Source organism: Salmo salar, chromosome ssa15 (genome assembly GCF_905237065.1).
Source record: "Salmo salar chromosome ssa15, Ssal_v3.1, whole genome shotgun sequence".
Classification (NCBI taxonomy): Eukaryota; Metazoa; Chordata; class Actinopteri; order Salmoniformes; family Salmonidae; genus Salmo; species Salmo salar.
This window is the reverse complement of record NC_059456.1, coordinates 74,780,102-74,792,311: the sequence shown is the minus strand read 5'-3', so window position 1 is coordinate 74,792,311 and position 12,210 is coordinate 74,780,102. Positions and strand designations below refer to the sequence as shown.

General features: G+C 42.4%; 1 protein-coding gene across 1 annotated transcript; it reads left to right on the top strand.

The window, feature by feature from the left end:
- The first annotated feature begins 675 nt into the window (after positions 1–675).
- Positions 676–11,333, top strand: perm1a (PPARGC1 and ESRR induced regulator, muscle 1a). Its single transcript, XM_014146001.2, has 4 exons — positions 676–1,236; positions 1,772–5,836; positions 7,230–7,346; positions 10,224–11,333. The coding sequence occupies exons 2-4, from the start codon at positions 1,807–1,809 to the stop codon at positions 10,328–10,330; spliced, it is 4,254 nt and encodes a 1,417-aa protein (XP_014001476.1). The 5' UTR covers positions 676–1,236; positions 1,772–1,806; the 3' UTR covers positions 10,331–11,333.
- The last annotated feature ends 877 nt before the right edge of the window (positions 11,334–12,210 follow it).

The following is a 12,210-nucleotide window of genomic DNA, read 5'->3' as shown; positions in this document are numbered from 1 at the left end:
TCGCACTCAAACCATAAAAAGGAGGCAAAAAATAATAATACATCCTAATCTACTGCCATGCTTGAAAGAATACAAAAAGTTACATGGCAAAGTTTTTATTTAGCACTTTATTGCACTTTGCACGCCCTGTCACTTTTTGTATTCAGATGAAATAATTGTAGAATTATTCTGTCTCCCACATGGAGGCAGGGCCGGCTCCAGGCATAAGCTACATAAGCAGTTGCTTAGGGCCCAACGGTCGCCTACCAATGGCAAAATATATAGAACTGCAGAAAACTTGCTCTAAAACTGCAACATTTTCTCTATGCTCCATGGCAAAATGTGTAGAAATGCAGGAAATTGACTTTAAAAAGTAAATTGTTCTCTCCACTGTCAAGAGGAGGGACACCATTTTTTTCCCCCCTTGGTGGGGAGGCCCCCTAAACAAATCTCGCTTAGGGCCCCCAAAAGGCTAGAGCTGGCCCTGCATGGAGGGATCAGCTAGCTAGATTCTGGCTGCAACATGGCCTGTGTCAGACGACTCTCACATAAACTGGCATCCATTTTTTTCCATGGCCGCTCCAGCACTCCAACCTTTTCTGGCATTCACTCTGACTGTCCACAGTGTCAAGTGTGTCTAAGGGGAAGATTCAGATCCTCTGTCACCCAGTGACATCATACCAGCGATGTATCAGCTGACTGACTGCCACAAATGACACTCTTCCGTGGGAGTGTGGCCATTGTCAGGAGCATTAGCTGCCTCGCAAGACTTTACTGCAGAAACATCGGGTACAGTTGTGTTATGCCCTGGCTGTTCCATACAACCAATGTTAGAATGAATCTGTCTAATACTACAAGGAAGCAAGGAACCCCAAAAATATAAACTTATACGAAAGACCACTTGCTGTCTAACTGGCATGAAGAAGGTGTGACAAAGTGGGTAAACTACATTAATATCACGTAGACATTCAAGATCTTGTGATCACTTTGTGAGTGTGGCATCTATTTACGGTGCTGAAACGTTATACCTCTGTTGGGAATGATGGCAAGCGCCAGACTGGAGCATTGCGTGTATTACGTGATAAGAGGCACCGAAGCACCGCTCTATTTATAACGAATCATAGGGCCTGACACATTGCACTCTCACAACATATGGACGGCCGACCAGAGGACACATAGAGAAACAGCATGCCACTGCTGGGACTCCGGAGCATAACACTCTATATAGGAGTGGCACAGCAGCAGGAGGCTTAACAGGTAGGACCTTATGGCTGCACACATGGACAATACACTTTCTGATACAGATGTGTGGGGGAGTCCTTTAATAGTTAAGGTCATTTCAAGTAATGTTGGAGTTAGTGATTCTGTGACATACATGAATTTCCTGAAAACTATCTTTTTATTTTAGTTAATGATTACATTTCCCCACCTAGACAGAAGGAATTGCACATCAAGTGGGGGCTCATAGGCCACAACAAAGCATACCATCATGCGTTAGCAGACATTATCTATGAAGGCTTTTTGCAAAGCAGGTCTTAGTTGCTCTCCTCAAACAAGTTTTCGCAATGCACTTGGCAAACGTAGCCAATACTTGGTTGAGACATCATGTGGCCTAAACTGATGGCAAACAAAGATTTTCAAGAGTTGACGTTATCTGTCATTTGTTGCAGTAGCATTGTTAAGAATCCCACTTTTTTGTTGAACTAGTTTGAGACACGAGTATCTTTATCTTCTCAGGTGTCACACCATGTTTGCAGTGACATTTAAAGCACTGTGTTGATTTATTTCACAGGTAGTGGTGAAACTGTTTTGTAACCCTTCCTCACAATGGATGACTATGAACACAGTGTGCACGTCTCCGAGTGTGACTGGGACTCCTTCTTCCAGGAGTGCGAGGAGTGTGACCTCCACCCCCCCGCGCTGGCTGGATTGGACTCTAGCATTAGTGACTACAGCTTGAGTGATGTTGATGATGCGGGAGGGTCCACTTTCTTAGACAAGGGTCTGCGAGCTGACCTCAAGTCAGATGCTTGGTCGGCTGTCTGCCCCATGGACGGCCCCCGGGATTCCGAGGGTTCTCCCGTGGAGCATTACCTCCACAAGTACGGTATCGGTAGCTTGGAGAATGTCCTGTCATGCAGCGAGGATGAAGATGTGCACCTGGAGTCTATCAATCGGTTCTTTGAGAGGCTTAAAAGTCTCCCGGAGGCTGAACAGTTTATTGAACACAGCCAAGCAACAGTGGAGAAAAGCAGCAAGGTGGGGCAGGGGGAGGTGTGTGGTGATGGGCCACGAGCCAATGACGACGCTTTGCCAATAAACAACCCAGAGTTCAACTCCCTGTCTGTCAACAGTGAGGCAGCAACTGGCATGGAAACCACAGAGCCAGATAATGCCAACACAACAGATAGGCCTGACTCCAAGATGGCCCCTGAGCTCACAGTCAATGATGCCTCTGAGGGCAAGACTGACAAATCCACCAATCCCAATGTAGAGTTGGCCATCAGAGAGGAGGGTTGGTTGTTTGTGCCAGCAAATGAAGCAGGGAGGCAGAAAAGGGAGGGTCAATCCTGTGACTTACTCAAAGAAATTTTGGAAATGACAGCCGAGTCATTAAAGACAACTGCCTCTGGGAAAGTGCTTAACTCAGAGTTAGCTGTATGCAAAAGTGTGGGTGATGAGAGTAATGGGGATATCATGTTAGATAAACCACTTCTTAAGAAAACCTCTAATTCATGCCTTAACCCTGATAGGGATTCATCTACAAACCTTGAAGTGATGCCACACAATAAATCAACAGAAGGCAAATACCTTGCTGTCACATCACCAAAGAAAGACCCAGAACAACAGAGCGTAAGGAGCCCAGATCAGTCTCCATCATTCACCATTAAAAAGAAGAGAAGGAGAAAAAAAACTGTCAGTATTGTGGATGCTGGCCAAGGGTACAAGAGGCAGTTCTTTGCCAATCATAGTGACTCTGAGGAGGAGAGAGGTGCACGGGGAATAGAAATGGATGCTCATGTAAGACTAACAAGAGATTACACTGCAGTTTACATGAATGAGGCCGGCTGTGAGCATATCAAATCCTCAGCTCACCAAACTCAGAGTTCTCAGTGTCCACCCACACACTCAGAAATACTCCAAGAGAGAACCATAAACAATGTGACACCTGGGCCAACTGCAGTGGAGCATGACGAAGTGAGCCTCAATTTACCAACTCCCCTTCTAAGAGACCGTCAAAGTCAAACGCTAACTGAGAAGAATGAGTTGAGGCCAGTAAAAGCTGAGCCTCTTGGTATGGAGGCTAACTGCAAACAAGCCAAATCTAGCTTGCCTGTAAACAGTGAATGTACTGATAGATCAAGATCCCCACCAGGTCGAGCTGTTGACAGCGGTTTGTCAACACCTAATTATGATGGTAATGTGGCAGCAAATTTACAGCCAAGCAGCGCATTACAATTACAGCCATCAACAGAATTTAAAGAATGTCCTGGATTGCCAGTCTCGATGTCCACCTGTGCTTCTAGTGAGTCATCTCCAGTCACAGAGGAAGCAAAGTTTGGCCCAGATAACATCGCAAAATATCAAAGCGAGTCTGGGCCTCTGCAACTGCACGAATCTGAGATTCTCAATACACCACAATCAACAGAACATAACACTGCACTCAGAAAGAACACCTTACTCGTCTCTAAAGGCAGCAGTAGTGTTATTATTTCAAACACATTGCAACTGCCTGCTCATGAAAACATAGTCCTCAAGATGCACCAAGAATTAAAAAATGTACTCATCCCAACTCTTGATAAGAGTATACCATCAGAAGTGGTCAGCACTAACACTACTGGCAAAATCAATAGTTTCAATGAGCCCTGCTGTTCAAAATCAGATGATGTAATCAGTCAAACAACATATGGAAGTCAGAGAGTTAAGTCAACTATTATTCTGGATGCAAATACTGAGAGGCCTGTATTAGCAATACCTCTTTTAACTGTCTCTTGTTACTCTGTTATTCCAAAGAGTGCTATAAACTCTAATCAGGCAGATGAAATAAATAATACTTATATAAGTTATGTCACTGAAAAAGACACTGATTTGTGTACTCCAGAGAATGTTCCATTAACTCAATCAAATATTTCACTTTCTAATTCCCCTGATTTAAAAATGGAAGGTAACCAAATTGTTGGGTTTCAGTCTAACAAAACATATATGATAGCACTGCCAGATAAACGTAACACTGACATAGACTTGCCAGTAACGTTATTTGAAAGCTCTGATACACCTGATATTCAAACCAGATTCAATGGTCAAGAAGCAAAACTTTCTGTAGGCAAAGCAACAAGTGAGAGGGAGAGGGACATGTCTGAAAATGACAGTCAGGATACATCTCAAGATACACCAGAACTCAAAGTTGATATAGAGGTCAAAACAGAAGACACTGTTAGCACAGCCAAAACAGCAGAGTGTGAGGGGATTGAAAAAGCACCTGACGAAACACGTCCTGTGTACGCCATCTCCGCTTTTTGGAATGAGATGGAGAAGCTGACCATTAATGACATTTTGCGACTACGTATGGTCAGCAATGCCCACCAGTCCAGTGTTCTCCCCCAGCCACCAGAGGCTGAGGCAGCCGACAGCTCTGATGCCGCAGACTCAGGCTACTTCACTCACTTGGACGACTCCAAACCTCACCACTCCAGTGGCGACATTTCCACCATTTTTGATTTTGACAAAGAATTCTCACAAAATCCAAGTGCTGATAATCCAAGCACTGATCCAATCACGAGAGATGAATCATCCAACTCTATTGGTATTTTGTGGGAAAGCGAGCCAGACTCAGTGAGCATTGGGGCTGGTATATACCCAGAAAATGTTGCAATGCTAAGTTCCGCAAGTTACATCCCCCGACCAATCTTTTCAGGCAGTGCCCCACAGTACTTAAGAAAAATTAGCAAAAACGGCAGCGTGCAGAACCTACTAGCTCTGGAAGTTGAACCACTTTCCCAGGTGTTGAAAGGTCGGCCCTTACCAGCTGTCATATCAGAGGAAGGAGAACCAGAAATGGAGTCCTGCAGTGATGGACATTTAGTGAGGCAACACAGTGGCATGAATTCTTTACCTTCAGCATCTTTTTCGGAGGATGTGTCAACAGAAAGCAATCAGATCTCTTTCTCTGAGATCATCCAGTACGTCTTTGGAGGAAATAAATCGGAGGCCAGTCCATCAGAAACAGACAACATGGCCGCCTACTATGTCAACAGTGATTCAGTCCCTGATTATGAGCATTTCTACTCTGAGTTTGATGCAGGAAGCTTCTTCTACCCTGTCAGGGAGGCATCAAGCCACAACAAGGATGAGCTGTTGCCCATCTTTTCCCGCGGACATTCGGCCAACAAGAATCTTCAGTTCCCGGAGGCCTACGATCATTTATTTTCCAGTGACTCGTCTGCAGACTCGGATGAGGAAGATAACCAAGACAGAAGTCCGATACGGGTGATCACGCGGTTTAACCATAAGCCAAATGAGACCCAAGGTGTAATAGTGGCTCCGGACATATATGAGGACTTTTTCACAGACGAGGGTCTAAGTGAGAACTTCTTCTGGAAAAACTCTTTCTCCCTACGGAAGGTCCGCCTCACTGGCTCCACCAGCCGAAGTCAGAGATCTGACTCCTGGTCTCTGGTTCCTGTGGATGAGATCAAGAGTTCATTCCGCAGAAGCATTAGACCCTTCCACACGCTGGGCATCCAAGACAAGCCTTTTCCTGATCAACTGCTGTACAACCTAGAGGGCAGGATCTTCAGACAGCTGGCCGAACAGAAGAGGAGATATCCGGATCTGCAGATGGCTGTTGCTAATCCCAGTAAGGCCATTTTCTCTATTATTATCGCATACATGTTATTATGCACATTCAGCACTTGGAGTCTTGAAGTATTTTACTTTTTTTAATGTATCTAACCTAGCTGGGAAAACTGATACATTTCTTGACATCATGGCCAAGTTGTATGCTGGTTGTAAAAGGATGTTTTTTTTATCTGGTTGTAATCTGGTTACCTGACGTCTCATCAACCAGACAAGTAACTTACCATGCCAAATTTTGCAAGCTGGCAAGATGTAGTGCAATCTAATAGTTGATGACAATCACATGTTAGATGTAGACCTTAGTCATAATCCATTACTAACTATTGTGATCTTAACGTGCTCCCTCAATCCAGCTGTCAATGAACATTGACTAGACGCACGTAGTAGTGCTAAGCCAAGTGTCAGAGGAATGGTTGCACGTGATAACTCTTCCTCAATCACTGTCCGTGTCCTCTCAAGTTGCCTAGTGCCAAGCGTTATTCACGTTTGCCGTCAAATGGTAAGTATAAATAGGCCCACAATGGTGGCCAAAGGAGCACCATTCCATCCAGTAAGCAGCTCTAAGACAGAACAGTGACCTTGACCATACATATACACGATAGCACAATATACACACATAGCACAATGTGTTTAACATGGTGATCAACAATGATTCACCCATAGATTTTCCTTAAAGAGAAGTTAGCAAAACACATATCCAAAAACTGTCTGGGAGTCAACAACAGCCAAACGTGGACCTTATTCTTTAGTAGAACATCCCTTTAAGGTGCACAGAAATACCTGAGTGCCACAGAGCTGTCCCAGTGTCACATTTTAGATTGTTTGGAATTAGTCCAATTACCGCTATGGCTGGAACCTGATCAGGGCACAGTGTGAAAGAACAGGAAACTTCATGCCTAATGTAATGAGGCCTAGTCTGTCTGCAGCAGATATGGGATTTGAGATCAATGATAATTGCACTGATCTCCTCCTGGACATATTCCCTGCGTGAACGTGCATTATCACAATAAGCCCATTTCCTCTGTGCTTCATGGGGACAAGTGTACTCACAAGATAGCTGAACAATGCCACGTCCCCACTGATCTTATATTTTAGTTTTGTAGCCAAAGAGCACACAAAGTACTCCAAAGTACTTTCAGACCAACAGTTTCACCTGTGTGTCATCTTTATCATTGCATAGGTATATGCCATCTATTCTATTATACTTATATAAGTCAAATATCTCTTTCAATCTACTGAGCCAAGCCAACTTGTACTGTGCTGGCCTCATTACGCATCCACCATAGTTGAACAGTAGAGTAGAACAGTAGAGTAGAACAGTAGAGAATGTTCAATCTTGAATGTGATACATTTTGTTTGACTATTTAAACAGCCACATACTGTGTCCTTTCTAGGATTAGATGCCTCCCTTCTACCTCTCAGACAGTCAGACATGTGTTTAGTCTGCATCGCATTTGCCTCCTGGGTGTTGAAGTCCGCTAACCCACAAGCTGGAGATGCCTGGAAGGCTGGTATGTACATTCTATAGACCTTGTTTCCCAATATAGGCCTGGTTTCCCAATAGCATCTTAAGGCTAAGTCCATCGTTAGAACCTTTGTCTGAGCATGGTTAAATCTCCGAGATGTTTCCCAAAACTTTTTTTTGCCCTGCCGTGTCGCTTTATACATAGAAGATCTCAGCTAAACACAAAATCAAGATGTTTATCGGTCTTTCTGTGACCACCGATGACTTCAGATGTCTTTGCAATTGGTAGAAACTGTTGGAAACAAGCAAAGTTTTCAGACCCCTTGACTTTTTCCCCATTTTTTTACATTACAGCCTTATTCTTAAATTGATGAAATTGTTTTTTTCAATCTACACACAATACCCCATCATGACGAAGCAAAAACTATTTGTTTTGCAAATATCACATTTACATAAGTATTCAGACCCTTTACCCAGTACTTTGTTGAAGTCTCCCAGTCCCTGTCACTGAAAAACATCCCCACAGCATGATGCTGCCATCAGCATGCTTCACCGTAGGGATGGTGCCAGGTTTCCTCCAGACGTGACGCTTGGCATTCAGGCCAAAGAGTTCAATCTTGGTTTCATCAGACCAGAGAATCTTGTTTCTCATGATCTGAGAGTTTTAGGTGCCTTTTGGCAAACTCCAAGTGGGCTGTCAATTGCCTTTTACTAAGGAGTGGCTTCCGTCTGGCCTCTCTACTGTAAAGGCCTGATTGGTGGAGTGCTGCAGAGATGGTTGTCCTTCTGGAAGGTTTTCCCATCTCCACAGAGGAACTCTGGAGCTCTTTCAGAGTGACCATTGGGTTATTGGTCATCTCGCTGACCAAGGCCCTTCTCCCCTGATTGCTCAGTTTGGCCGGGTGGGAAGCTCTAGGAAGAGTCTTGGTGGGTCCAAACTTCTTCCATTCAAGAATGATAGAGGCCGCTGTGTTCTTGGGGACATACAAGTACTTGGGAGCATGGCTAGACGTTACACTGTCCTTGTCTCAGCACATAGCAAAGCTGCAGGCTAAAGTTAAATGTAGACTTGGTTTCCTCTATCGTACTAGCTCCTCTTTCACCACAGCTGCCAAACTAACCCTGATTCAGATGACCATCCTACCCATGCTAGATTACGGAGATGTAATTTATAGATCGGCAGGTAAGGGTGCTCTCGAGAGACTAGATGTTCTTTACCATTCGGCCATCAGATTTGCCACCAATGCTCCTTAAAGGACACATCACTGCACTCTATACTTCTCTGTAAACTGGTCATCTCTGTACCTATCGCAAGATCCACTGGTTGATGTTTATTTATAAAACCCTCTTAAGGTCTCACTCCCCCTTATCTCAAATCAAAATCAAATCAAATCAAATGTTATTGGTCACATACACATGGTCAGCAGATGTTAATGCGAGTGTAGCGAAATTCTTGTGCTTGTAGTTCTGACAATGCAGTAATATCTAACAAATAATCTGACAAATTCACAACAACTACCTTATACACACAAATGTAAAGGGAGGAATAAGAATATGTACATATAAATATATGGATAAGTGATGCGGCATAGGCAAGATGCAGTAGATGGTATAGAATACAGTATATACATATGAGATGAGTAATGTAGGATATGTAAACATTATTAAAGTGGTGTTATTTAAAGTGACTATTGATATCTTTATTAAGTCCATTTATTTAAGTGGCCAGAGATTTGAGTCTGTATGTTGGCAGCAACCTCTCTATGTTAGTGATGGCTGTTTAACAGTCTGATGGCCTTGAGATAGAAGCTGTTTTTCAGTCTCTCGGTCCCAGCTTTGATGCACCTGTACTGACCTCGCCTTCTGGATGGTAGCGGGGTGAACAGGCAGTGGCTCAGGTGGTTGTTGTCCTTGATGATCTTTTTGGCCTTCCTGTGACATCGGGTGTTGTAGGTGTCCTGGAGGGCAGGTAGTTTGCCCCCGGTGATGCGTTGTGCAGACCACACTACCCTCTGGAGAGCCTGAGATACCTACTGCAGCCCTCATCCTCCACATACAACACCCGTTCTGCCAGTCACATTCTCTTAAAGGTCCCCAAAGCACACACATCCTTGGGTCGCTCCCCTTTTCAGTTCGCTGCAGCTAGCGACTGGAACGAGCTGTAAAAAACACTCAAATTGGAACATTTTATCTCCATCTCTTCATTCAAAGACTCAACCATGGACACTCTTACTGACAGTTGTGGCTGCTTTGCGTGATATATTGTTGTCCCGACCCTCTTGCCCTTTTTGCTGTTGACTGTGCCCAATAATGTTTGTACCATGTTTTTTTCTGCTACCATGTTGTGCTGCTGCCATGTTGTGTTGCTACCATATTGTTGTCATGCTGTGTTGCTACCATGCTGTGATTTCATGTGTTGCTGCCCTGCTATGTTGTTGTCTTAGGTTTCTCTTTATGTAGTGTTGTGTTGTCTCTCTTGTCGTGATATGTGTTTTGTCCTATTTTTATCCCTGCTCCCGTAGGAGGCCTTTTGCCTTCTGGTAGGCCGTCATTGCAAATAGAATTTGTTCTTAACTGACTTGCCTAGTTAAATAACGGTTAAATACATTTTTACAAAATAAACTATTCTTACTCATTTTGATGCCACATGCCGTTTTAAACAAGAGAAGTTGGTTTTAAGGGGCAGTTGACCTTTAAAGCCAATGTTATATTTTGAAGAATATTGTTATATTCTAGTCTAGTATTAAAATATTTAAGTGAGCAATCTATTTGTTCTTATGAGTTATTATATGATTACATTATTATACAATGTGTCTCAAACATTCAATTCGATAATAAGAAAATGTAATTAGTTGTTTAGTCAAGAATGATGCAGTCATGGTACTGGCTCATGTGATATTTTTTCCCACGGAACGTTGCACAGTTCTCCTGGCCAACATAAGTGCGCTGTCTGCCATCCGATACCTGCGGAGAAGAGGCAGGGAAGAGGCATCTGGAGAGAAGCCGTTACGTCAAACACCCTCCATCTGACACAGGGACAGTCACCATGGACAGCTACGTCCTTCCTAACTTTACCCCTTTCTCCCATGGAAACTGAATTCATCTTGGGTGCTTTGACGTTCAGTCCTATCAGGGTTCCTTGGGACGTCCCTACCCTAACCCCTTAACCATTTTACATTTCAACTTCAATGGGGTAGGGACGACGCAAGGATACCGGATAGCATGGAGCATCCTTTGACTGCATGTGAAATCTGTGGTGTCCTCTTGTAAAAATATAGATATTTAAAAAAAATTGAGGGATAAAGCTATGTTTTGCTGTGCCTGAAATGTTTGCACTATAACTTACGAACATCAAGTTAGCAATAACAAACATGTCCAATCCACTGAAGTGGTCAAGATGGTGTGTATGATAATATTCCTGTAAGCCATTTCTTAAGAGTGTGTTTGAGGTCTGTTAATGTCGTTTGGATAAATATAACCTATAACAAAGGTTTAAATGACTTGGGTAAGAGATGTATGATATTTATGAGTGTACGAAAAGAGACAGATATATTGATATTTTATAACGAAGGTACCTAAATGTAGAGAAGAGACATAATATGCCAGTGGAAAGTGCTCTAAGAGATATACACTATCAATGTGTTAGGATGAGGACATGAATATAGTGTGTATGTTTTGGAATTGAATGACAAATATTAGAAAGTAAAGGTACAGAATGGATATAAAAAATATAGCTGTGTTTGATTATTCAATCAACTTCAAAGTATTTTACTATGTGAAATCATCGCATACCCCAGTACAAAACAAAGGTGTATTAACTATTATGGGGTGACAGGTAGCCTAGCGGTTAGAGTGCTGAGCCAGTAACCAGATTTATTTAGGGGACTACAAATATGTGCCATTATTTTTTGTTTATACATAATTAAGGCTGTTTCATTTGATGGCCTCTGTTAGATGACTTTCTGTCATTGTATGGTTTGTTCTGTGAACTGTGGATGTATTACATTTCAAATATATGGCATTTCAGAGTTGACAGCATTTTCCTGTGTTCTGTCAGATTTTATACACTAGAGGGCGCTATAGTACCATGTATAAACTACCTCCACAATACTATCAATACTGCCAGATTATAAACCACTATAAAGTAGTTATTGCTCTTAAAAATTGCAATTCCAAACAGCACACATAACAACACATTTAACTCCTTCTGGGTCATTTGCATCAGACAGGCACTCCATAGACGTGGGGCTCCAATACAAGTGTAGAGATGACTGTGTTACTTACACCAGCAGACAGCGAGGTTGGGCCATGAGAGAGAACGAGAGGAGCATCACAGATTCTGATCCTGGGTGAAATAACACCAGTCTACTGGCATGTGCTCATTTTACCAAAGTTATATATTTTTTTCAAAATGAAAAACAGTTGACTGACTAGTAAAATGTATCTGTTTTGACTGAATAATACACATTCCTTCAAATGACTGTACTGCATTCCTCTCAGTACATTTGATATTAGATTTGAAGTTAATCTTACCTATACTATCTGATTTATCAGCTTCTATTAGTTCAAAGGAGCTCGTCTGTTGTACAGTAGCACTCTACTGTCCGGTAATCTCGGTTAACTGAGAGTCTAGCGTAATAGGTCAGTACTATTTATGTTTACATGGTTTGTCCAGGAGAGATGAACTGTCAGGTAACACTTCATAATGACCTCCAGCCATTATAAATGCATATTCATGTTTATAAACGTTACAAATGTTTTATAAATTATAATAAATGTTAAATGCTAATTACTTGTAATGCTTATACATCTATATATAGATGTACACTATTTATAAATAGTTTATTCATGCTTATGCAGGAAATGTGTAATAACGTTTTACCTATTTATATAATGTCTTAGTATGTTTT